Source organism: Saimiri boliviensis, chromosome 7 (assembly GCF_048565385.1).
Source record: "Saimiri boliviensis isolate mSaiBol1 chromosome 7, mSaiBol1.pri, whole genome shotgun sequence".
NCBI classification, from domain to species: domain Eukaryota; kingdom Metazoa; phylum Chordata; class Mammalia; order Primates; family Cebidae; genus Saimiri; species Saimiri boliviensis.
Genome location: NC_133455.1, coordinates 51,323,984 through 51,351,928, shown reverse-complemented (window position 1 = coordinate 51,351,928; position 27,945 = coordinate 51,323,984). Strand labels below are relative to the sequence as shown.

The following is a 27,945-nucleotide window of genomic DNA, read 5'->3' as shown; positions in this document are numbered from 1 at the left end:
TCCTCTGCTAATATGTAGGAAGATGGTCTTCCCAACATAGACATGGCTATGTGATTAGCTTTGACCATTGCAATAAGAGAAGTAAGGCTTTTCACTTAGTTAATTGACAGGGCTTCAATTTTTAGTTCTTTCTCATCTGCCATGGCCGCTGTGGAAGTACATGTTGGATAGAAGCAGTTTGGATTGCTGAGCAAAAATATATAGGTGACAATGTTTTGAGGAGTCTGCCTGAACCCACAATGTTGGGGCATGAGTGAGAAATAAACACTGATTTTTTGCAAGTTACTGAGATTTCGCAATTGTAATTGTTATGGCATTATCCAGCCTATCCTTACTGATTCAGGGAGAAATAATAACTTTGTATGACTGTTGTGATAATTTAGTGTGCTAAAGTACATACATATTGTCAAGTATATCATAAAACAGCCAACCTTTTTATTATGTATTATAAAAACAGCTGTTATCATGAAAAGGGCTAACAGTTAACCTTTTTATTTTCTCCATGGTATGAGCTAGATACAATACTGAGTGCTTTAATTTATTTAATATTTATAACAACCATGTAAGGTAGGGCCAATATTTATGCTTGTTTAAAGAGTTTGGAAATAGAGATACAGTTTCTTAAGAAACTTGCCTAAACTTATAAACTTAGAAAACTAGTAAGTAGCAGAGCTAAGATTTTAACCCAGGCAGCCTGAATTTAGCATTTGTGTTCCCATATATATTCTATTGCTTGTTGATAATAGTCTCAATTAATTTTAGATTTTCTTTATTTTTTAAACACTTTTCCACTGAAACTGTTTTAAGTTTTGCTTTTTTAAAATTGTAAATAGTGATATAAGAAGAGTTTTTAAAATTTGGGTCTACATGTCCAAAACATTCTAGATATGGAATAAAAAATGGTTGTTTTTTGAAAAAATAAACTTTTAATTTTATATATGACAATCCTAAAGGTGAGAGGAATGGAGCTTCGAATGACTTGACAGCTTTTTAAAAAAATTTTCCTGGACAGTAGAAAGCAATATTAATCTCTTCCTTAAAACTACTCTGTTGGTTTTCTGGCTTAAGGAAAATCTATAATGACCATATTATTCATTGCTTGAAGTATGCTTTATTGTCAGTTTTTAAGAACATGATATATATAGCCTAATTAATTTATCTAATTATGAACACTTGGCATTTTTTTCTCCAACCTCTCAATAAAATAAAAAATAGGATTTCATTATATGTAAGTCATTGGTTTTATTTACTTTTAAATGCATTGATGTGTAGTATTTGTTTTTCTTTCGTTGTTTTTTATCTTGATCCTAATTCCCTTCTGCATTTTCAAGCGAAAGATATACAGGTGGGCAAACGTTGATAAACGGCATCTGTTAAATGCAGAGATATATTTCTCAGAAATTGCATTGCATCTGGCTCTCTAGTTCTAGTAAAAATATCCCATTTTTAAGGAATCCAGTGCAGGGACAGTGAGTTGTGTCTCTTTCAACTATGTTATTCCACAGATGTTGCCAAACTTTGGAAAACAAATAATCGAAAAATGTTAAATGCTTCCTTTGAGTGTTTATGGGATAAGTCAAAATATAATGAAATACGTGGAGAGTCTGTAGTAGAATGAGAAGGAAACTCACGTGATTATTTTCTAGCTTGTTACTGCGCCATCCCTTTCTGTAACCTGATGTATTATCGTCGATAATGGTGACAGTAATAGCAAAACAACAACAATGGCAAAGACTAATAGTACTGCTGTTCTAGTACTAATTATGAAGAATTTGATTTGTGTCAGGCCCTATGCTTTGAATCTTCCCAACAACTTTTATAATACATTTTTATAACACTGTAAACAAATGCATAGAAAGACAAGCGGCTTGTCAGAAGTCATACAGTGGGGGGACTTACGTTTTCAACCCAGTTGGTAACACTGTAGAGTCTAATTTCAGTTATAAGTTGTAACTATGCTCTCTACCTTCTTTTTTGCATAACAGAACCTAGAGAGTGAAAAAACGTGAGAGCAATGTTGCATTCTTAAAAGTGTTAATCAGGGATTTAACTTCCCTTTGCTTTATTTGTTCTCTGTTTCTGTGTGTCTTCCACTCTCCCCTTATCTTAGAGGAATGTAAGTCCTCTCTGTTATCCAGAGCCGACTTAGACATGTCTTTTTGATTTCATCTCCTTTCAGTGTCTCTGAGGATTTTACCTTAAAATCTTTAGCGGTTCTTTCCTAAAAAACAGTCTTGTTTTCCTTTAAGCAAGTGTGGCAAAAATGCTCAATACTCATCTCCATTTTGTCACTACACATCTAGTGTGTAAGCTCACAGTCTATCGATACTTATACCAACAATTTGATAAATCACCACTCAGCAATAGAATAGAGTTCAGATCTAAATTACATTTGTTATCTTCACAGTAGAATGCACAGAGCCTTCTGTATAACTGATACTAAAACTTTAGCATACATAGATTTACCTTCTTAATCCATCTCCTACATCTGATTTTTTTTTTGTGTAAATTGCAGGTAGATACTACCTGAGTCACCTATCCAATCAGAACCCCAAATAATCCACAAATCCTCTATCAAGGAACCAAAGAGTTTCAAGTTTTGTCATCAAGCTTTGAGTCTAAGCTTTATTTTGAGGCAGTTGGCTTCTGTTGCCTCTCCTTAACTCATTCATTGATCTTTACGCTGTAGTAGAGGATATTTTACAATCCGGGGGTTTCCATTTATCAAGACAAATACATATACACTGCAAGTAGGGAAATACCTAACCTTTGTGGTACAGACCAAGTACAGTCATCCCTCAGTGTCTGCAGGGGATAGATTCCAGAATAGCACCCACTCCCTGCAGATACCAAAGTCTGCAGATGCCCAAGTCCCTTATGTAAAAGAGTGTAGGTAGTATCTGCATGTGACCTATGCATATGCCCCTGTATACTTTAAATAATCTTAATTTACTGATAATATGTAAAACAATGTAAGTGCTATGCAAATAATTGGTATACTACATTTTTAAAATTTGTATTTTTAAATTATATTATTTTAAATTAATTTTTCCCAAATATTTGTGATTCATGGTTGGTTGAATCTGTACATGTGGAACCTGTGGATATGGAGGGCTGACTGTACCTATATGAGAATGAACTGGAAAAGTTGCCTCTTTGACATATCAGATTCCAAGGATTTCAGATTAAGAGTTGAGTTGATATTATGTTATCAGATTGTCATCTTTTAGTAACTATGCTAAAAAATTATAATCACAGAATGAAAAAAGTGATAGTCAAAACGTTTCTTATTAGAATCCATTTGTTATAAATTATAAAATTTTAATATATTACTTACAGTAAAAGCCTATCTTGATCTGTTAGAACTTGAATTTTAGAAAAATATAACATTGATTTTATTATTTTGTTTATTTAAAAATATTTGGCCCTGACTGCTCAAGATCTCCTACATATGTCTAGCATAAACATCTTTTTACTTCACTTGAATATTTCAACGGCTGTCTGAAATGTAATTTTTAATTACAGGCTTAGTAGACCATAAAAAGATTAATTTTCAAGTTTATAATTTAGTAAAAGATACATTTAATAGGGAGGATTTAAAAAAAATATTTCAAAGACAGTATTTTATGGAAATAGTATCATACTGCTATTATATCAAAATCTCCTAAATTCTAAAAGATGATTTTACTCTAAGTGTATATTCCTGGGTATGCGTGTGTTTGTATGTGTTAAAGTGTTATAGGATTCAAAACATATTGGTACGTAATAACATCACCTCTTACCATAGTTATTTAACTTCTTAAAACCATGAGTTCTCAAGAATTTAGGGGAAGTTAAGTAACTTGATAATGCTCAATCGCCATACAGAGATAACACATCTAAGCTGAAAAACCAGATTTACTAGGCTTTAGAGTGTAGCAGCTTGTCATCGTGTCATGCTTCCTGCGCAATTAATTCTATTTTGTCCTCATAATACCAGTGTTACAGATTTAAAAAGCCAGGTGCATACATACATATATACATACACACATATGTTTGTTAGCCTTTTATATGTATACAAGTGGGTTTTATTTCGTTTTTAGTTCTGGAGTTTATTCATTTGTTAATGCATTTGTTTCTTCTTTATTTTGTTCGTTCATCCAATATTTATTGAATGACTTCTATGGACCAGGCACTATTCCAAGCACTAGATGAGAATGCAGATAGAGTTTTAACTCTGAAAAACAATGTTATACTTCAAGTGAGGAAGAAGAGCATTTTGCTTATAGTAAAATAGTATTCATTTTCCTGTTCAATAACAGAGTAATAACAAGTGATATGGACTATCTGGTTATTGTTTTCTGAAAATAAGAGTAATAAAATCCATTTTATTTTACAATCAGTTCTACTCTGAATTGCCTTTGGTTGCTGAGGTTTGAAAAAGTAGAGTACATAGCATCTCATTTTGGTGAACAGTGGCTATTTTCTAACTAATGAATCTTTTAATAGATTTTGAAAAAACACAACTAATTTTAATTTTATCCCTTTGTGCAGCCTCTCATTTTTTGTTAGAAGTGACAACAAGCAGGAAGGTGAGGGAAAGACAAGTCAGAAAAGAGAGAATAAAGATTTCCTTAGCACCAGCTAGATAATGAGTTCTCGGATAATTGAGCAGGCTGCACTGTATTCAAATTTCAAATTATCAAAATGTTAATGGAAAATGCTTAATCTAGGAATGTGGTTGGTGATAGTGGGGTAATTGGCAAAGATATAACAAAGATGTAGTTTGTAACATTGTTCTCAGACTATTTTGAATATAAAGCTAGGAAAAAAGGGATACAAATTTTGTTTTACTTAGCATTAAAGTTATGTCCTATGGTGTCTAGTTGGTGCCGTTGGATTTATCTTCGTGTATATGTTTATGTTATGTTTGTGTCTGTGTGTGTGTGTGTGTGTGTGTGTGTGTTGGTGCATGGTATAGGTTGGAGGTTAGATGGAGATGTAGTGTGATTTAATTATCAAGAAAGAGGTTTGATAAATGCAAGGTCTAGGACTGAGACTTATGTTTAAATTACTTTCATTGACATTTAGTTATTCAGAAATAAATCTGGACCAGGTGTGGTGGGTCACGCCTGTAATCCTAGCACTTTGGGAGGCTGAGGTAAGCAGATCATTTGAGGTCAGGAGTTCGAGACCATCCTGACCAACATGGTGAAACCCCATCTCTACTTAAAAGTATGAAATTTTAGCCAAGTATGGTGGTGCATGCCTGTAGTCCCAGCTACTCAGGAGGCTGAGGCAGGAGAATCACTTGAACCTGGGAGGTGGAGGCTGCAGTGAGCTGAGATCATACCATTGCACTTCAGCCTGGACAACAGAGCAAGACTCTGTCCCCCTGCTCCCCCTGCCCACAAAATTCAGAAACAATTCTGATTAAAATTAAGGTTTATGCCTTTTTTTCCCCTCACTGTAAAAGTAGATATTACTTTAAATTTTGTTGAGGTAAATGCAGGAAAGCCAAATATCTTGTTATGTTAGGTATATTTTCCTTTTTTTTTTTTAATTATAGATTTATAAGAAGTTGCAAAAATAATACAGAGTTCATTTGTATCCATAACCCAGCTTCTGCCAGTAATAACATCTAACATAACTGTAGTACCTTATTAAAATCAAAATTGTCACTGGCATAATGCAATAAACTTAACTTGGATCTTATTCAGATTCACCAGTTTTTGCATTTATTTGTTTATATTTTATGGGTAGATGTTATGCCTTTAAAAAATCAAGAATCTGTGTCAATCTATTTGACTCTGCATCTCTATTTCTGTTCTTATAAAAAAATAGAATTTTATTATCCATATTATTTGGTAGCTCATTTTTTTCACTAGTAAGAAATGGTTTTTCCGTTTTTTAATTCATGATTTTTATGTATACAGAATATTTTAACATATAGGGTGAATATAAAATTATTTCTTAATCCTTTTATATTATATTGACATTTAGATGGTTTCTCTTTATTTGCTATTGTAAGTAGACAGATAGACTTGCGTCTTTGGGTTTGGCATTCCAAAGTTTCTTTTATCTCTTTCTCTTTCTCTCTGTCTCTCTGTGCATGTGTTTGTATATTTCTCTTTTCTTCCTTCTGGCAAATTCTTAGCACATTTCAATATATATTGTCAAGTCATTCTCCAAAAAATTAATAAATATTTTAAGTTTCTACTGTATTTTTCCTTATCAAATATTTGAAGAATAAATAAAAATGATTGAGGACACTCAACACTGAATTTTGTGAAATCTTAATATTTTGTCACATTTATTTCAGATCTTTTTATCATAAGCAGTAAAACATTACAGACACAATTGATGTTCCCTGTGTATCTCTCCCTATTGCATGGTATTTACTGAAACAATTTAAGAATAATTTATAAGGCTTGATGAAAAGAAAAAGTTCTTTCTGGACATTCTAGAATGATTTTGTATTCCCCCTCTTTAATAAGAGCTTGTATTCAACATCTTTCCATGGACATGAGCTAAGTGTTGAGCAGAATGAGTTGATAAATATACTCTCTGCGCTGGGCGCGGTGGCTCACGCCTGTAATCCCAGCACTATGGGAGGCCGAGGTGGGTGGATCACGAGGTCAAGAGATCCAGACCATCCTGGTCAACATGGTGAAACCCCATCTCTACTAAAAATACAAAAATTAGCTGGGCATGGTGGCTCACGCCTGTAGTCCCAGCTACTAGGGAGGCTGAGGCAGGAGAATTGCTTGAACCCAGGAGGCGGAGGTGAGCCGAGATCGCGCCATTGCACTCCAGCCTGGGTAACCAGAGAAACCCCGTCTCAAAAAAAAAAAAAAAAATATATATATATACACACACACACACACACACACACACACACACACACATACATACACATACACGTACACTCTCTGCTTTCTGGGAGCCTCCACTGTAGAGTAGCATGTCATCAGAACATTGCAGCATGCCATTTTGCATGTGTTATAACCTGAAAGAGAGATACATGGATAAGATGAAGATGTAATATGAAAAAAAATTTACAGTCTTAAAGTCCTCAAGTTTAGAGAATATTAATTTCAATGCTTGTCTATTTCTCTCCTCTTTTTCCCATTTCTCCTTAACCAAAGTAACATAACACACATCAGCTAGTTGGGTTCCTCCTCCCTGAATGGTGCTGCTGCTGCTCTTTCCCTTCCTTCTCCTTTTCCTAATTTCCTTCTTTGTTCATCATTTCACTATTGTTATCAGTAATATATATTTCTGTTTTCTCCAACAAATACTAGCTGGCACAGGGAGAGTACACCCTCCCTTCCACTACCTCCGGGATCTCTAGGTAATTCTGAGATTTCTTCAAAGTTATCTACTTGTGGCACTGGGGGGATCCTAGATTGTAGGTCTGGTTTCTAGGAACGTGCTCTTGTTTGGAGTTTGGTTCTTTTTAAGCTCGTCATGACATTTCTGATTTGTTTGTTTGGGGATCAGTGTTCCGAAGAGTGTCCCTAAGTGTTATCATAACAAGGACTGACTGATGAAGAGTGCTTCATTTAAAAACTGTACTTTAAAGTTTATGTTAGTAGCACTGTATTTAATTTAAGTATACTTATTCTTTGAAACGTAAATGTTTTTATCTTTTACTTTTGACTCTTAATTATCATTTTATATTTTCTACCTTTTTAGATTAAATCAAATCCTATTTCCTCTCTCACTTTACTTCTTGGTTTTTCCTGCATTTTTGTCTAGAATACAAACAAACAAGATAAAAGGTATCCTTAACTTCTTTGAACATACTGTCAGGCACGACTCACAACTGGAGAACCTTTAAGATAATTCATTCATGCCTTTTCTCTTCATTGGCAGTGGATTCAGTTCAGATAACAGGTATTGATTTCCTGGAAGCTTTTCTTTCTATTCTTTTTCCTGTGGGCTGCATTTCTCACCACTGGCATTTCACCTAGTTTTAATCCAAGATAATCTGGCAGGGCTGAAGATGTCTGCGTTGTCCTTTCATGTCGAGATGGGGCAGTCTGGCTACAGATGGTGTGATGGGGACAGATTCTGAGTATACATACTCATGTAGAAAGGATTGGTGGGACTAAGGAATGCCTCTGTCTTTGTGTCAGGTTTCTCTGTTAAAATAATTATCTGTGCTGTGGAGAGATGTGCTTTCCAAGTACTTTTACAAAAACAATATCCCTAGTGGTAAATTAACATAAGGCTATTATTCTGTTCCAAGTAAGCAATTACCCAATTTGGACAGTTTCCTGGAATAGTCAGTTGATACTTCCCAAAGCCAAGTATCTGTAATTGAGATGGGATATCACTGTGTGAATAAAGCGAAATGATGCCCTCTTAAAAATACTTAAAGCCTGCTCTGTTTCTGTGCAATAGTAGTCTTTGAGCTAGTCATTGTTTTTGCTGAGCACTGACCATTTACCTTATAAAACTCTTTATTTTCTTTGTGAATGTGTCAGGAGAGTATATTACATTTCACATTCACGCTTACATGCTTTTATTTTAAAATTATTGAGCATATCTTGTGTGTCATTAATGAATTGGCACATAGTCCCTGCCTACAGAAAGCAGAGAGTCTGGGAACACACAATTACAGAAAAAAGAACATGGATACTTAAAACCGGGAATGCATTCATACCATTTTGTTTCTCTCTTTTTTTAATTAATATTAGTATACTTTAAGTTGAGGATACATGTGCAGAATGTGCAGGTTTGTTGCATAGGTATACACGTGCCATGGTGGTTTGCTGCACCCATCAACCCATCATCTATATTAGGTATTTCTCCTAATGCTATCCCTCCCCTACTTCCTCACCCCACAGCAGGCCCTGGTGTGTAATGTTCCCCTCCCTGTGTCCATGTGTTCTCATTGTTCAATGAGAAGGGAGTGGAAAAGGTTTTCTTTAAAGGACCAGATTGAATATTTTTGGCTTCACAGGCCAGACCTGTTCCATTGCAGCCTCTCATTTCTGCTATTGTAGAGCAAGAACTGCCACAGAGAATACACAAAAACAATTGAGTGTTGCTGTGTTCCAATATCATTTTCTTCGCACAAACACATAGTGGACCAGTTTGACATGTGAATTGGAGTTGGCTGACCCCAGCCCTAAAACTTAGGATTCTTTGGTATTAGTTTTTCTTACTCTTTTCCTGTTTGCCTCTAACATTTGCCTTCATAGTATTCCATATTTCTCAAACACTTCCCTGTTTTCACCTTTGTTATCACAAACACTTAATTGTTTCAAAACTAAGTGATCACCATCCACTTGTGTCCTGCTCCTGCCCAGCCTTCCCATGGCCATACAGCTGTGTATGCCTTCCTAGCTTACCTTAGCCAGTCTTCTCATCTGTTGATCTGTGTCATAAGAGTAATTGTCTGATGAGGTTATTGAAAGGAGCCAATGAAACATGTGTAACATGATCATGGAAGGCAAGAACACTCTCACATTAACACATTAACACAGAATACTTGAGTCTCAGAGCCTGACTGTTTGACACCTAATACCAGTGCATCACTCATTATATGTGGACCTCAGGTAGGAAACTTGTCTCTACCTCAGTTTCCTCATATGTAAAATGAGGATGATAGGATGTGGTGGGCCCTTGAATAACAGCATTTTGTTCAACTTCGTTTTGTTGTAACATTGATGTGGAAAAAACAATTCTTGGGTAGGGCCACTGTCTGTGTGTGGTGGTGTTCTTCCCATGTATGGGTTTGCATGTTCTCCCCATTTATGGGTGGGATTATTCTGGGCACTCTGGTTTCCTTCCACATCCTAAGGATGTGCACGTAATGTGAAGTGGCATATCTAAATGGTCCCAGGCAGTGTGTGTGTGTGTGTGTGTGTGTGTGTGTGTGCGCGCGCGCGCATGCGCGCCCTGCGATAGGATAGTGTCCTCTCTGGGGCTGGTTCCTGCCCTGTGCCCTGAGTTGCTGAGATAGGCTTCAGTCACCCAGAACCCTGAGCTGAGTAATTAGGTAAATGATGCTCTTACTTGTTCTTATTTATCTTTCTTAAATATAATTACTGTGCTTAGTCATGCTTAGTTTGTGTCTCTGTTAGAAAATTTGCCACATTTTGCTTCTTATCATAGTTACTGCAAACCAGTCTTCCTTTTGAGAGTGGAGAAGATGTTCCCAGTGATAATTTTTCCCTTTCCTTCATGGTCTCAGATCTAATCAACAGAAAATTATCAAATTTATTCAGTGAAAACACTCTTAAATAGAAAAATTATTATAGATAATATTTGGGATTCTAATCTGTTGTCTTATGAGATAATGAATTATTTTTTGTAAAGATTATATATTCACCACAATTTTATTATATAGACAATCAAATGTAGCCTTCATCTTTGAATTGTTTCCATTATATTGGCTTTGGGTTCACTTTAGAAAAAGAGCTTAAAGGCTTTTGTTTTATTGTTTGTTTATAAATTACGATGAAGACTCATGTATATAGGAGGTCATCAAGGAAATAAATTGTAACGTTATTCTAAGAAGGAAGCTCATAACAGAAAGTAAATATAAACCTGAACTTTTTAGTTAATAATAAATATATGCAAAGTGCAGAAATCAGTAACTGAGAACACAGATAAAGTTGCAACATTATGACTATTAAATATGGTTGTGTTGGAGGAAGCTTTCAAAACATATTTCATACAAAGTGCAATATGGCACTTTTTGAGATTTTCATATTATAGGCCACACTGTTAAAAATATATTAAGCTTTGTTCTTGGAATGAGAGAGGATAGTGGAATTGAGAGAAACAGTTAGATTTTACCAATTTAACTTTCTGTAGCTCAGTAACCCAATTTGCAGATTAAAAGCTATCAGTTACTCTCTGGAAAAAAAAGCCTATCATACTCTCTGAAAGAAGACTTTTTTTTTGATATCAGTCTTATTCCCTTTTATAATATTTTCAGAGTAAATACACATTTAAATTAAAAAGTTTTATCTCTCAGAAAGGGGAAGGATGGAAATTAGTAGGGATGAAAAAATTGATGGGAAGAGAAGAATCATAGGAACATTTGTTACCAGTTGCTTCTGGCACCCAGAGTTTAAGACCATGGAGGACAGGTTCCCTACCTCTTAAAAAACCCTTCAGACACCCACACACATTCATTGACTTAGCTCAATGTATGAACCAAATACATGCCCCAGTCTCACTTATTTGATGAACAAGGCTACAGTCAAACATAGAATGGGCTAAAGTTAACATTAGGAAAGACAGAGCAGACTCGGGGTAGGCTAAGGTGAAGAAGACAACAAATCAGATTCAAGCAAGGTTCTTGCAAAGGGCTGAGTCCAGGCTTTTATGCTGGATGTGCATTAGCAGGCATAATGAGGAAAAGGCAAGGAAAAATACAAAATTACCTTTTTTTTTTTTTTTTTTTTTTTTTTTGAGATGGGGTCTCACCATGTTGCCCAGGCAGGAGTAGAGTGACTATTCACAGGTAGGATTATAGGAGAAAATAGAAAATTATGTAAAATAAGTCCAGAAGAAATTTTAAAAGCTATCTTCTTTACAAATCGCTTTGGGGAGGCCCTCAGCCCAGTCTCTGAGAGCTCAGATGATGAAGGTGCATCTTTGACTCCTTTAGAAAGACATCTAGCATTTCTCTATTGACTATTTATTTACAGGAGCCAAGATCCTTCTCATTTCTTTTGCCCTGGAATGTATCCCTCTGCCTCTTAAATTAAGAAATATGACAATTTCAAGGTTTCTTTGAATTTGTCAAAACTGATAGATCTTAAGAATTTTATATCAGTCAGACTAGCCTAGGATATGCTGCAGGAATAACCCCCAAATCTTCCTAGTACATCATGGCCCAGGTATTTCTTGCTCATCCTACAGATTGATCTTGGGTTATTAGGAAGATATGCCCCAGGTCATCTATCCTCACTCAGAGATATAGGCTGACATACAGTGAACATTTGGGATGTCATTAGCCTTTGTGTCAGGGAGGCAGGGAGAAGGATACTCGATAAGCACCCACTGGCTCTTGGAGACTGCTTTGCTTGCATTACTTATCTTATGAGGCCCTGGGCCACAGAAAGCGACATGGCATGCTCATTTCAGGTAGGAAAGTTCAATCTTACAAATGCCTGGAAGGAAGGCAACCAAAATCATGGTGGACAGCAGGAATGATGATTGATAGCTTATCTCTCTTTGTGGTCTGAAGGTTCCATGTAGCCATTTATTATTGACTTTTCAGCTGTTCGAGGTTGATTCTGTTGAGAAAATAAAAGGCTGAAGTAAAATTTTTATGGCCCAGATTTTAGTTTCATAAAACTGAGTTTAGATGTTGCTAAAAGTGGAAGATATGCTTCTTTTTACCAGAAGAAAAATTTTAAATTATATTTTTACTTAAATTTTTTATTTGGTGGTAGTTATGCTGATTATTAAGTTGATGAGTTAGTTAAACCAAAAGCCAAGCAAGCTACACCATTAAAATTTATATTTTTAAATTTAAAAATATTTAAATCCCCTATTCAGTATATAAATACATGCTCAAATAACACAGAAGTTATTGTATAAAAATATAGACTATCCCTTTTCTATTACTGCCCTGCAATTTTTCTCTTACTCAGAATTTACCACTATTTTTATTGCATTTTTTTTTATTTATTGTATTTTAGGTTTGGGGGTACATGTGAAGAACATGCAAGATTGTTGCATAGGTACACACATGGCAGTGTGATTTGCTGCCTTCCTCCCCATCACCTATATCTGGTATTTCTCCCCATGCTATCTCTCCCCAACTCCCCACCCCCTATTTTTAATGCATTTTAAAATATTCCTTGTGTATTTGTATAATACAAAACATAGATTAAATACAGAGGCAACTTACTCTGGCTGTGTAAAAAGCTAATTTTGAACATTGTTTCATATGTATATATCACATACATGTTGCATTCCTTTTAATGATGCAAAATATGTCTTTAAACTCTTAACAGATACTGATTATGAACCGTCCTAAATTGCTGAACAAATTTGTTTGCTCACCAACATTATACAAGAAGGCCGTTTTCTCTTCAATCTCACTATAACTATGTATGATTTTTTAATATAAATTCAGAGGGGCAAGTGATATCTTATAATTTTAATGTTCATTTTCTTGACTAGTAGGTTGAGCATCTTTTTTTATACTTGTCATTTTTATTTTGTTTTCATCAGTGGATGTCATGTTGAAATTGTTTGCCTATTGGATTTTTTAGTTTTTCCTTATTAACTAACAGAAACTCTTTAAATATTGCAAATATGTCTTTTCCTCATTAAATATGTTGAAAATAGGCTCTCCCCATACCCTGGATTTAGGTTCTTTTCTATTTTATGCATGCACACACAAACACACACACGTTTGCATATATATATATATATATATATATATATATATATATATATACACTCACACTTACTTACATGCACTTGTCTGAGTGTCAAAATATGGGTAGTTGAGTGAAGTACATTTCAGAATCTGAATAAAGATCCTTTTTCACTTTTCACTTACTGGAAGTTTCGATTACTAAAATCCTTCTTCTATGATTGTTTGAGGAAGAAGAGGCGATGAGAGTAGGATTTCTAGACTTTCCAGAAGTCATAGATTCTTGTTTCACAAGTGTTACATCTTCTAAAAGATCCTCTATGGAGAAACTCCTCCTGTCTCAGAAAGCTACACTCTAGGCCCGGAAAAGTTTATGCGATGTGTGTGCATGTGCATAGGCGTGGGTGAGGGTGTGGGGAGGTTAAGTAGGGGAGGGCATGTGTGGCTTAATACTAGTAACCAAAGAAACCAAAATTAAAACCATGTTTCACTTTTCAAGTTGAAGAACATTGGCCAGGTATGGTGGCTCACATCTGTAATCCCAGTATTTGGGGAAGCCAAGGAGGGCAGATCACAAGGTCAAAATATCGAGACCATCCTGGCCAACATGGTGAAACCCCATCTCTACTAAAAATAAAAATAAAAATAAATTGCTGGGCATGGTGGCCGCGTGCCTGTAGTTCCACTTACTTGGGAGGCAGAAGCAGGAGAATCACTTGAACCCAGGAGGCGGAGGTTACAGGGAGCTGTAATTGCGTCCCTGCACTCTAGCCTGGGTAACGGAACAACACTCCGCCTAAAAAACAAAACAAAACAAAAAACTGGAGAAGATTGAGAGTAATTTGTGTTGAGAGGAGTTAGATGTTAGATTTAGGGAGTGCTGATGATAATAGAGATTAAATCAGTATTTCCAGAAAGCAATTTGATTATTCAATTTTAATGTGCACGCATGTGTTTGTGGGAACCTAGCCTGCAAATGTAGTTAGAAAACAGTGTGGCCAATATTTGTCTGCAAGAAACATCATCCTCGGATTGTTTAAAATAATGACAATGTTGTAAAAGGCAATTAGTAACAACACAGGATTAATTTTATTATTGAACAACCATTGAATGGAATATTATGCCATCATTACCATAATTTTTGAGAATTCCTTAGGCCCTTGGAAAAAACTCATAATGCAATCCTCAGCACAGAGGCAAACTATTAAACTACATAATAAGTATGTTTGTATATAGAAAGAATAAAACTCCAAAGTACATTTTTTTAGTATTTTTACAGTGAGCATTATTTACTTTTATAATCCGGGGAGACAAACCATTTAAAACCTGCCCATGAATTTAGAGGAAGGGAGGAGAGACAGCACATAGAAGGCATTCAATTGACCTTTACTGAAATGATTTGATTTAAAATGAAATAAGAAACTTGTCATAGTAGAATATCAAATCTTTGAGCTGGGAGGCTTCCTGCAGGTCACTTGGTCTAGTCAGCCACAGTAAGCAATCTCTAACTTAGCCAATTGATATTGGTAGATTCATTACCTGTAACTGCTTCTTGACTGCTGATTTGCTATCTCCTGCAGCAGTTCTGCTTCTGTGTAACATTGCCTGCAGATCCTTCCCCCATTTGGATCTTCATATTGCTTCCTCCATAAGTACTCTTATTTTTTTAAAAAACTGTCTAAAGGTACTCTTAAAAAAAAATCCTAGGGTGTTAATATTTTCAATATTAAACTACTCAAATTGCAAACAATTGAAAAAACATCTAAGCTTAAGTTTGAGTATTGCTTATAGAAGTAGTGTTTGTTTAAGGGTTTGGCTTTGTAATCAGACTGCCATGAGCAAGTTGCTGTTATGAGTTTCCTTGTATGTAAAATGGGGTTAATAATATCTACTTCATAGGGAAAGGTTTTTAAAAATTAAATTTGTCAACAAACACAATAAGTCTTGGACTAAAGTAAAAGTTTGATAAATGTTATTTAGAGACATATGGTTTCAAGACAAGACAGAGAAAATATACTTCCTACTCATCTTGATAAATACAGCAAAAAACCTAGGACATTGTATATCTTTAAGTCTTGAGTCTTAAAGACTACAAGAAGAATATGCCATTCTTTCCACCTTCAGGTAGATTACAGTGTAATGAAGCAAACATCAGAGTGGAGCAATACTGTAAGTTAATGTGAAAACTACTATGCTGGAGATACCTACACGGGAACTACTTGCGGAGGGTGGTGGTCAAGTGAAGGACAACCACAGTAGAAGCTGACTGAATTCAAGGAACTGCAAACTTTGTAATTCAGTACACCCGGAGTTGTGAAGTTGGATGAGTGGAAATGAAACAAAGTAGATCAATGGGTTTTGAATGTTATCTAGAGCAGGGGTCCCCAGCCCTAGGGTCATGGACTGGTACCAGTCCATTGCCAGTTAGGAACTGGGCCACTCAGCAGGAGGTGAGCGGCAGGAGAGTAAGCAAAGCTTCATCTGTATTTATAGCCACTCCCCATCGCTCAGATTACTGCCTGAGCTCCAACTCCTGTCAGATCAGGGGTGGTGTTAAATTCTCATAGGAGTGCGAGCTCTATTGTGAACTGCGCATGTGAGGGACTTAGGTTGCATGCTCCTTATGAGTTGCTAATGTGTGATGATGTGTCACTGTCTTCCATCAACCCAAGATGGAACTGTCTAGTTACAGGAAAACAAGCTCAGGGCCCCCACTGATTCTACATGATGGTGAGTTGTATAATTATTTCATTATATGTTACAATGTAGTAATAATAGAAATGAAGTAATAGAAATGAAACCATCCCCTTTTCCCACCCCGGGTCCATGGAAAAATTGTCCTTCATAAAACCAATCCTTGATGCCAAAAAGGTTGGGGACCACTAATCGACAAATACATCATTTTTATCTTGAACTTTATAGAAACATATTAAATGATTTTGAGCACCATTTGAAATACCTCCATGGACGTATTAATATTGACATTGAGCAAAGCCATTATAGCAGCATAGGGAGGTGGCTTGAGTGAATGGGGTCAAGTCTAAAACAGGGAGATTAATTAGGATGTAGTCATTGTAATCAATGAGAGAACCAAACTATTATAGAGACAATAAAGGCAGATGTGACATTACATATAAATGAATATGGAGAGTGAGGGTACAAATCTGACTTTGGAGTTTCTAATTCAGGCCACTGGATGCAACATATTTCCTTGAAATATAGAAAACAGGAGGAGGAGCAGGTTTGTAGTTGGGATGGGGCTTTGGAGGTGGAAGTGGGGTGAAATAAGTATAGTATTAGGCATGCTAATCTTTTTAAGTAAAGGTGTCAGGCAGACTCTCAGCTATAAGGTATGGAGCTCAGGAAAGAAGGTTAGGGTTGGAGATAAAGGTGGAAGTTGAAACCAGAAGAGTATAGACTTCACCCATGGAGAAACTGTTGCGTGAGCAAAGGGATGCATATGGAACGTGAGATATCACAGCCAATAAAAGATGAAGAAAACAAAATTCCATAAACGTATTGAAAAAGAACCGGCAAAGAAGTAGGAGAAGAATAATGCAAATAAATGACAAAGTGAATTCTGTAGAATTGAGGGAAGCCCCTTTTTTGGGCAAAATGTCGTGAACATAATTGAATATTGATCACAGAATAGTAGAAGTCATAAAGGAAAAGAGAATGTTATCAAGAAGTATTCTAGCAAGTAAATAGTTCCCCTGTCAGTGGTGTTTTTTTTTTTGTTTTTTTTTTTTTGTTTTTTTTTTTTGTTTGTTTTGTTTTTTTTTCAGGAAGAAAGATAGACACACAGATTTAGTGGGAAATTCTGTAAAACATATTTCCTTATTTCTACCACAGAATGACAACTTTACCTGTTAGTGTGTTAGATGCTGATGGCTACAATTATACTGTATAACCAGGAACCAGAAAAATCTCTGTAGCACAAACTATTCAGAGTTTATTTCCATGTGTTTGCAGGTTGTCAAGGCATCAGCTGATCTAGGTTGGGGGTGTTTGGGAGCATTGCTTCAATACGTGAATCTAGCTGAGGTGGACTCCCTGCTGCTTTTGGGCTCTGTTTCCACCTGCAGATGTTCATTCTTGGTGCCATGTTGAGGAGGGAGCAGTTATACCCTGGGAGGCTGTTCCTGGAGAAGGTAGAGGTGCAGAAAAGCTAGCCTCTGCTTGCATCATGTCTACTGACCTTGCATGAGCCAAAGCAAGTACACGGATGGGCCCCAAATCAAGAGACATAGTTTCCACTTATGGAGGAAGGGTCAAGGGGAAGAGGCAAAATACTTTTGCTAAGAGTAGGGTACTGGGAAGAGGTACCATTTTTGAACAAACATGAGATCAATCACATGGGAAATCAGAATCATGATATTAATTACTTCTGTGCTAGCTGTAGGTAGTCAAATTTGCTATTATTGAAATATATAGGGCCATTTGACCCTGATTAAATGATTCTTCCTCCTGCTGCTTTCTGTGGCTATTATTTTTTAATGCTTCTGCCACTATCTCTATAGCTGCTTTTAATCCACTGCTTCATTTCACACAGGGCTCTTTGAGCAAATACCTGAAACTGATACTCAGTTATTTAAAAAGAGTTTTTCTTCTTGCTTCAGTATACTTTGCTGTTATTTTGCATTGTTACAGTATTTGGTAGTCTGACTTTAGAAGAAATGGACCATTACTATACTTGCATATTTTATTCTAATCCCCATTTTACTAAAAAAGCATATATAAAGCCTTTTCTTTTGTAAAAATGAGTTATATTTCCTTAAACAGTTATTCCATGTATCTACATGATGTCTGTGTTTTCAAAGGAAAACATTGATTGATTAAGAGACGAAGAGCACTGAATTACAAAGCTTTATAAAAATATTTTATGTGAGTGTCCCTTCTTTGTTCAAATTATGAAGCATTTCAAATGTGCAGAAACATTATTCTTCATGAAATTGAAGGCATCGCAGTTAACTGAAATAAAAAAATATAGCTGTTTCAGCGAAAATAATTTTCAGTAAGTTGTTCTATTTGTAGCAGGTACCAAAACTTGCATCACACATCTGCCATTTGCCCTTTCACAATCCCCAGTGCCTCTCACTACACTTAAAATTTATTTCATCTATGTAAAAAGGGTGATGTTTGTGATCTATACTCTAGTTTTATTCTAAGCAATAAAATCCAGAGTAATCAGCTGGAAGTAGTGGACATCAAAATATATATTTATTAAAATAAAAAAGTATCCTGTGTACCATTTTAAATATCTAGTTTACAGATGTCATTACCTGACGTAGAATGCACTAGGAACATTGTTTTAAAGCCAGCTCTATCAAATAAGAAATATAACTTAGTTAAGTGACAATATGCTTTTAAAGCAATCATTCACTTTTACTTTTCAATTATTTTTCAGGTTTGTGGAAGGAATGCTTAACATTTGTTACAATGCCATTGATCGTCACATTGAAAATGGTAAAGGGGATAAGATTGCCATCATCTATGACAGTCCTGTTACAAACACTAAAGCAACCTTTACCTATAAAGAAGTTCTGGAGCAGGTAATATCATAAACTTTTTATATATATTGGAAGTCATATAGAAATCACTTAAATATCATACATTCTCATTGTAGAGACTTGAATTCTCTTAATGCATTGTAATATGTTGCCATGTTTTACTTTTGATACGTACTGGAAATGAATACAGGTTGTTAACTCATGTAGACAGTTTTTATAGCCTTCAGTTTATGTTTTACAGTTCTAAATGCTAATTTTACAGGGAGAGAATGGCAAATTCTGAGAATCTGTGTCAATCTTCTTCTGATCTTTGCTCTTCATTCACATTACCATCACCGTTGGCTGCTCTCCAGATCTTGTATTTTTGAACGAGTCCCCTAACTGCCTTACCTGTCACCAGATTCTGCTCATGTTAGATGATCACCAGAGTGTTCTTCCTAAGAAACAACATGTTTCTCTATGCCACTTAACAATGTATTTCTTAAAAAATGCTGTTATCCAGAGAGTAAAATCCATACTGCTGTGCTATCTAAGACACTTTGGAATCTGGTCATAGCATTCCTTCCAAGCTTCATTTTCCAAAATTCTTAGCCATGCACACAACCCCTTTTTTTTCCACCCTGGATGTTCTGGTTTTCTTTTATACACTCCCAGGCCTTTATTATATGTTCTTAGACTACATTCCTTTGAATATATTTCATTCATTTGGCTTATTTGCTCTTTTGAACTCTTTCCCATTTGTGTAGTTCTTAGGTGGACCATGATATTAAGAGATGAGTTATTTTTCTCTTTTATTAACTTTAGGGTAGAAATAAGGTTTCAGAAGTAATTATAAAAAGTATTTGGAAATTGTGGACTGTGGGAAAGTTATTCAAACTGTGAAACTTTACTTACATATGATTTAAGGAGAGAGAATGGTGTAAGGCAGGGTTTCTCAATTTTGGCACTATTGATATTTTGGAACAGAAAATAACCAGTCAAGCCAGAGTGATCAGGCAAGAAAAAGAAATAAAGGGTACTCAAATAGGAAAGGAGGAAGTCAAATTGCAGACGACATGATTGTATATCTAGAAGACTCCATCATCTCAGCCCAAAATCTCCTGAAACTGATAAGCAACTTCAGCAAAGTCTCAGGATACAAAATCAGTCGTTCTTGATTTGGCCCTCTTTAAGTCTGTTATTGATGCATAGGAATGCTTGAGATTTTTGCACATTGACTTTGTATACTGAGACTTTGCTGAAGTTGCTTATCAGTTTCAGGAGATTTTGGGCTGAGATGATGGAGTCTTCTAGATATACAATCATGTCATCTGCAAATAGAGACAATTTGACTTCCTCCTTTCCTATTTGAATACCCTTTATTTCTTTTTCTTGCCTGATTGCTTTGGCTAGAACTACCAGTACTATATTGAATAACAAACAGATGGAGAAACATTCCGTGTTCATGTTTAGGAAGAATCAATATCGTGAAAATGGCTATACTACTCAAAGTAATTTACAGATTCAACACTATCCCCATCAAGCTACCAATGACCTTCTTCACAGAACTGGAAAAAAAAAAAAAAAAAAAAAAAAAAACACCTTAAACTTCATATGGAACCAAAAGAGAGCCTGCATAGCCAAGTCAATTCTAAGCAAAAAGAACAAAGTGGGAGGCGTCACACTACCAGACTTCAAACTATACTACAAGGCTACAGTAATCAAAACAGCATGGTACTGGTACCAAAACAGAGATATAGACCAATGGAACAGAACAGAGGCCTCAGAGGCAATACAGCATATCTGTAGGCATCTGATCTTTGACAAACCTGACAAAAACAAGCAATGGGGAAAGGATTCCCTATTGAATAAATGATGTTGGGAAAACTGTCTGGCCATGTGCAGAAAGAAGAAACTGGACCCCTTCCTGACACCTTACGCTAAAATTAACTCCAGGTGGATTAAAGACTTAAACATAAGACCTAACACCATAAAAACTCTAGAAGAAAATCTAGGCAAAACCATTCAGGACATAGGTGTAGGCAAGGACTTCATGACCAAAACACCAAAAGCATTGGCAACAAAAGCCAAAGTAGACAAATGAGACCTAATCAAACTCCACAGCTTCTGCATGGCAAAAGAAACAGTCATTAGAGCGAATCAGCAACCAACAGAATGGGAAAAAAATTTTGCAGTCTACCCATCTGAAAAAGGGCTGATATCCAAAATCTACAAAGAACTAAAACAGATTTACAAGAAAAAAACAAGCCCATTGAAAACATGAACATGAACAGACACTTTACAAAAGAAGACATACATGAGGCCAACAAACATATGAAAAAATGCTCATCATCACTGGTCATTAGATAAATACAAATCAAAACTACATCGACATACTATCTCATGCCAGTTAGAATGGCGATCATTAAAAAATCTGGAGACAACAAATGCTGGAGAGGATGTGGAGAAATAGGAACACTTTTACACTGTTGGTGAGAGTGTAAATTAGTTCAACCATTGTGGAAGACAGTGTGGTGATTCCTCAAGGACCTAGAAATAGAAATTCCATTTAACCCAGCAATCCCATTACTGGATATATAGCCAAAGGATTATAAATCATTCTACTATAAGGACACATGCACACGAATGTGCATTGCAGCACAGTTGACAATAGCAAAGACCTGGAACCAACCCAAATGCCCATCGATGATAGACTGGACAAGGAAAATGTGGCACATATATACCATGGAATATTATGCAGCCAAAAACAATGAGTTTGTGTCCTTTGTAGGGACATGGATGAACCTGGAAACCATCATTCTCAGCAAACTGACACAAGAACAGAAAATCAAACACTGCATGTTCCAACTCATAGGTGGGTGTTGAACAATAAGAATGCATGGACACAGGGAGGGGAGCATCACACACTGGGGTCTGTTGGTGGGAAATAGGGGAGGAACAGTGGGGGGGGCTTGGGGGGGAGAGATAGCATGGGGAGAAATACCAGATATAGGTGAAGGTGGGGGGCCAGGCAGCAAATCACACTGCCATGTGTGTACCTATGCAACAATCTTGCATGTTCTTCACATGTACCCCAAAACCTAAAATGCAATTAAAAAAAAACACAAAAAACAAAAAAACAGTCAATGGGGAAGGAATCTCTTGTCTTCTTTTGATTTAATAGTAGGAACTGGGGCCCTGTCTCCCTCTAGGATGCAAACAAGGGGAATTTCAGTCTAATAAGAATGGAGTTCAAATGCTGGGCAGTGCAACACACACACACACATAATAATGCTGCAAATATGTTGTTTGGTATTTTTTATCAGTCTGTAACTGAAAACTGTATTTTTAGAATTAAATATTCAGAGACAGATCTCACATTGGGAGTAAGAAAGGCCCTCTGTTACCAAACGAGCTTGTTAGTCTTATGAGGCTGTGTTCTATTATAAGAGATAATCTTGCGTATTTTTCACATGTACCTCAAAACCTAAAATGCAATAAAAAAAATCAAATGCCAAGTGACATATAGAGAGCTATTTTAAAAGTGCTGACAGTGTCACTAATTCTGCCTGGGAGAAGCAAGGAGGACTTCACTGAGGAGTCTGCGATATATTTTAAATCACTTCTAGCTTATTTTTAATACTTTATATGATATACATTTTATGTAAATAGTTTTAAAAAAAAGAGAATGTCGATTTCCTGAAAACCTATTTTAATCTATGTTTTGTTTCAGGATTGCATTTTCAGCTTTTAGAAGAGGTTTAATCTATGGTTAAAAATTGTGCCTGTGATTTTGGCATATTGCTAAACTCTCATGACTATACTGGCAAATTTTTATTAGTATACAAATATGTAAGTTTATTTACATATTGTAAAAATAGTACCTATATTCACATATTGAAGTTAATACATAAACATCAGAGTCAAGGAAAAAGCTTTAGAGAAACAAGACGAGTTGTTGCCATTCTCATTTTCTGTTGTTGGTTTTCAATTAATTACTTAAGTATATATGACAATTATACATGTATGTTTTGCTTAGAAGCTTTTCTGCTAACTCATCTTGATTTTCTAATATTGAGTGTGGACTTTCAAATCCTTTAAGTGTTTGTGTTGGTTTCCTGGTTTCAGTTTAGCTTGACATCAAAGTACATAAAAGGACTGTTTCTCTCACCTGCTGACAGCCTCTGATTCCCCAGGCTTTTCTTCTCTAAGGTACTAAAGGAAGAACTGTTAGGAAAGAGAGAGAAGCATTGTGTGCTGCTTTGATTACCTGCTTCTGATTCCCTGTGGCCTTTATTTTACTGAGTAGAGAAGACAGAGAAAGAAAGATTTAATGGGTAAATCCATTGAGAACAAACATAGAGAAGTGCCTTTGTACGTACGTTACTTGTTTTACTCTCCCATGTTTCATTTCTCCCGGAAGTTTCTGACTAGATAATACTTGATTAAGTTAGTTTGCATTTCTTATTTAATTAGTGAGCCAACACATTTTAGGCTACCTTGTCTTAGTAACATGGAAGATTTGAAAATTTTACAGAATGATTCAGAAGCAGAGGTTTTCTACAACTGTCATCTTTTCTATAGATCTGAGAATATTTTAAATATCCCTTTATTAAGGTTTTTGTACAGAGATTTGGACCTAGTTCAAGATCCATCATTCATTCAATAAATATTTGTTTCGTATGCCAAACCCTGATAGGAATAAGATACACAAAATAAGTGAACCCATTTCTTATTGTCAAGGAGATGAGAAAACATGTGACCAGGCAATCTCAATATAATCGAATACGGGTCATGATAGGGATTAGTGTTATATTCTGTAGGGACACATGTCAAGGCAGCCAAGTTAATCAGAGGTTAACAGACTCTAGGGAGATTTCTGGAAGAATCAATGCCTAAAATTATCCTAATTGTCTACCCTCTGCTTGAAATAATTTTTCCTCGAGATATCTTATGGTCTATCTTACTTGAATGTTCTGTTCTCAGTGAGATATTTTCTGACCATATTAAATATAAATGTTCCTTTCCACACCACTTCATAAATTTGTTTTTTCACTTTCTTTTTAAATTCAACATTGATTACTCAGTATCATTCCTTATATTTTATTTATCTGTCTTCTTTAGTGTCATTTTCTCTTTTAGAATGTAAGTTCCAAAAGGGCAGTGACTTTATTTGCAGAACAGTCCCTTGCGTGTAGTGAATAGTTGTTGAATAAAGAATGATTCAATGAAAGAATGAATAAATGAAATACTTTTTGAAATTTCTAAATGAATCTAGCTTCCTTTATTGCAGAAACGTCTTAGATTTAAATTATCTTAGTAATGGAATTGCCTGCTTTCCAAGTAAATTCCAATTCTGTCTGTGAAGGATTTTAACTTATTTACATTCAGCTTGCTAGTTCAAGATGAGTATATCCTGCTTGGATTTCCCACACTTATAACTCAGAAGATCTGCATTATGGAAGACATGTATGTTTTCATTGTATCCTTGCTCTTGTTAGCTCTTTTCAAGTTAGTTGTTGCCATATTAAATCTCAGTGAAATAAAAGTTATGTGTGAGAGTCTATTTATATGTGTATGTATATCGTATATATATATATATATATATATATAGAGAGAGAGAGAGAGAGAGAGAGAGCGAGAGAGAGAGAGCATGTCATTTTAAAGTATCATCATATTTATTTTGACCACTAATTTTGTTTTGAATTTAATTCTGTGTGTAGCAAGTGTACTCTATTTTTATTTCAACAATTATGTATTTTTATCTATTTATTCATGAAATAAGAATGTGACCCCTGAAGGGCACTTGAGCAATTTTCATGAATACATGTGTACTGGGAAAATTGACAGAACCAATTGTGTACTAAATTTTCCTGATTTAATTCAAACTGTAAGTGCCTATTGTCTTAAGGTAATTTTTTGAAATATAATTATGGCAATAGTTGTAATAATAATGGTCAAATAATTTAGAGGAGAAAATTAGTCTGAAATCAAGGACCATGTCCCATGATAATTCTTTCTCCCAACCCCTGCCCTCTGGGATATTTTCTTCAAAGTCTGTATTCCATCTACTCAGACATATGTCAGAGTAAGATAATCTGACATTTCATCTGTCACATCAGTATTGCCTTAAGAAAACACTTAACGACACCAAAACCAGAACATGCAGAAATTCAGCCCTGTCAATGGTTGTCCTGTTCAGGGGAAAGAATGCAGCAGCTTGTGTTGTTTGTTTTTGTTCCTTAAATTTCCTAAATAAACAATAAAAACTTCATTTATAGTATAGTCAGTGCCACTAAAAAGTGCATCTCTGTGAGTTAAATTACCTTTCCATGCTTGGTAAATAGGGGAATGATGCTAGTATGAGATAGAAGTTGTAGTCGTTCATGCATTTATTTCCTAGGATGAAATTTTTTGAACTTTTATTGATATATACGTTCATATAGGAGAACAGATCACAAAAATAAATTTTGTTAGATTTTCACAAACAGAATAAATCCATATAAGCAGACAAGCAGAGTATTTCCAGGTCCCTAGAAGACCTTGTTATGTCTCCGTTTAGTCATTTCTCAGCCCCCATATGATTGCTATTCAGACATTTGAAGGTTTACCTGCTTTTGAGCTTTATACAAGTTGAATAATACAGTGTACCCTTTTGTGTCTGGATTTTTTCACTCAACTTTCTGTTGATGAGTTCCACTCATTTCATTGCAAGAGGTCGTAGTTTGGTTATTTGGGTAATGTCTGGTTTGGGGCTATTATAAATAATGTTGCTACGAACATGTTTGAACACAAATTTCATTGCCAATATTTATGCATTTGTGTTGGTCACGTGCTTAGGAGTAAGATGAATTGTACACAGGCTATGCACATATTGGACACGAGTATGTAGTGCCAAACAATTTTCCAGAGTTGTTGCACTAATTTATATTCCTATCTGCAGTGTATGAGAATGCCAGCTGTCAACACTTAGTGTTGATAATTACAGACCTTTCCAGTTTTGCCCTTTATGGTGAATGTGTAATGGTATTGCATTGTGATTTAAACTCTTTTCCCCTAATGACAAATGAAGTTGAATTTCTTATCCTGTGATTAATGGTCATTTGTGTTTTATTTTATTTTATTTATTTATTATTTCTTTTTTTTTTAATTGCATTTTAGGTTTTGGGGTACATGTGAAGAACATGCAAGATTGTTGCATAGGTACACACATGGCAGTGTGGTTTGCTGCCTTCCGTCCCCTCACCTGTATCTGTCATTTCTCCCCATGCTATCTCTTCCCACCTCCCCACCCACCCGCCCCTCCCCCATTTCCCCCCAACGGACCCCAGTGTGTAGTGCTCCCCTCCCTGTGTCCATGTGTTCTCATTGTTCAACACCTGCCTATGAGTGAGAATATACGGTGTTTGATTTTCTGCTCTTGTGTCAGTTTGCTGAGAATGATGGTTTCCAGGTTCATCCATGTCCCTACAAAGGACGTGAACTCATCGTTTTTGATGGCTGCATAATATTCCATGGTGTATATGTACCACATTTTCCCTATCCAGTCTATCATCGTTGAGTATTTGGGTTGGTTCCAGGTCTTTGCTATGGTTAACAGTGCTGCAATGAACATTCGTGTGCACGTGTCCTTGTAGTAGAATGATTTATAATCCTTTGGATATATACCCAGTAACGGGATTGCTGGGTCAAATGGGATTTCTATTTTTAGGTCCTTGAGGAATCGCCACACTGTCTTCCACAATGGTTGAATTAATTTACATTCCCACCAACAATGTAAAAGTGTTCCTATTTCTCCACATCCTCTCCAGCATCTGTTGTTTCCAGATTTTTTAATGATCGCCATTCTAACTGGTGTGAGATGGTATCTCAATGTGGTTTTGATTTGCATTTCTCTGATGACCAGTGATGATGAGCATTTTTTCATATGTTTGTTGGCCTCCTGTATGTCTTCTTTTGTAAAGTATCTGTTCATATCCTTCGCCCATTTTTGAATGGGCTTGTTTGTTTTTTTCTTGTAGATCTGCTTTAGTTCTTTGTAAATTCTGGATATCAGCCCCTTGTCAGATGGGTAGACTGCAAAATTTTTTTCCCATTCTGTTGGTTGCCGATTCACTCTACTGTTTCTTTTGCCGTGCAGAAGCTGTGGAGTTTGATTAGGTCCCATTTGTCTATTTTATTTCATTTTATTTTATGTTTGCAGAGATGATATCTCGCTGTATTTCAGACTGGTCTCAAACTTCTGGGCTTAATCAAGCCTTCTGCCTCAGCCTCCCAAAGTGTTGGAATTACAGGTGTGAGCCTCCAGAAGGTTGGAAATTACAGGAGACTGATGATGAGAAGAGAATGGTAGAAAATGAGGTTAGGGGATTATCCAGGAGTCAGATCACGTAGAACCTTGCAGGGCATGGTCAGACTGTATCTGATTCTAAGGATGATAGGAAGCTCCATATTGTCAAAGACATCACTTTGGCATCTCTGAAGATGAAGGGACTATAGTGAGTAAGATTGAAAACAGGGAGATGACAAAAGAATAGGCACCTCTTAACTTAAACCCCCTTAGAACAGCAGTATTTATTTGCATGTGGGAAATGAAGGGATGGGATAGATACAGTCTGTGCCATGAGATTCTGGAAGCTATTCTGCATGTGTGCCTGGTCTTGGATCGCTGGTTACATCCAGTGTGTTTGAAAGACATCTGATTGAGCCTATTATACAGCCATTACCTGTAAATGCCCTGCTTCCCTTCCATGCTTTCAGGTCTTTTGTGACCATACTAGAAAATTGTTTCTGTATAATTTTCAAGTAGAATTCTGGGAAAAGAAGATTATCTATTGTAGTACTTTAGTTCTCTTTCTTTTACACACACACATACACTTTAAAGATGATTTTCATCATTAAATATTTACTTAATAATTGATACACTATCCCCCCTTCACCTAAATTTTTAAATGTTTGGTCAGAGGCTAAGCTGTGAAAACAAGGATATACAGTAATATAGTGGCTTAAATTTTTTGAAAAATGTGTTTATCTTCCATAATAATCTAAAGATGATTAGGTTTAGATTGGCATGACCCAAGATTATTAAATCTTATTGCACCTTCATCTTCTAGCTCA

The 27,945-nt window shown here is 35.8% G+C and overlaps 1 protein-coding gene across 2 annotated transcripts in view; it reads left to right on the top strand.

The window, feature by feature from the left end:
* The window catches only part of ACSS3 (acyl-CoA synthetase short chain family member 3), a 175,008-nt gene that overhangs the window by 10,433 nt on the left and 136,630 nt on the right, over positions 1-27,945 (top strand). For both annotated transcript variants that reach the window (XR_012518404.1, XM_003927836.4), the window contains exon 2: positions 18,747-18,891. Coding sequence is in view for 1 of the 2 variants with exons in the window: in XM_003927836.4 (XP_003927885.3) it covers positions 18,747-18,891 (145 nt within the window). In the remaining variant the exon portion in view is untranslated. The remainder of the gene's footprint in view (positions 1-18,746; positions 18,892-27,945) is intronic.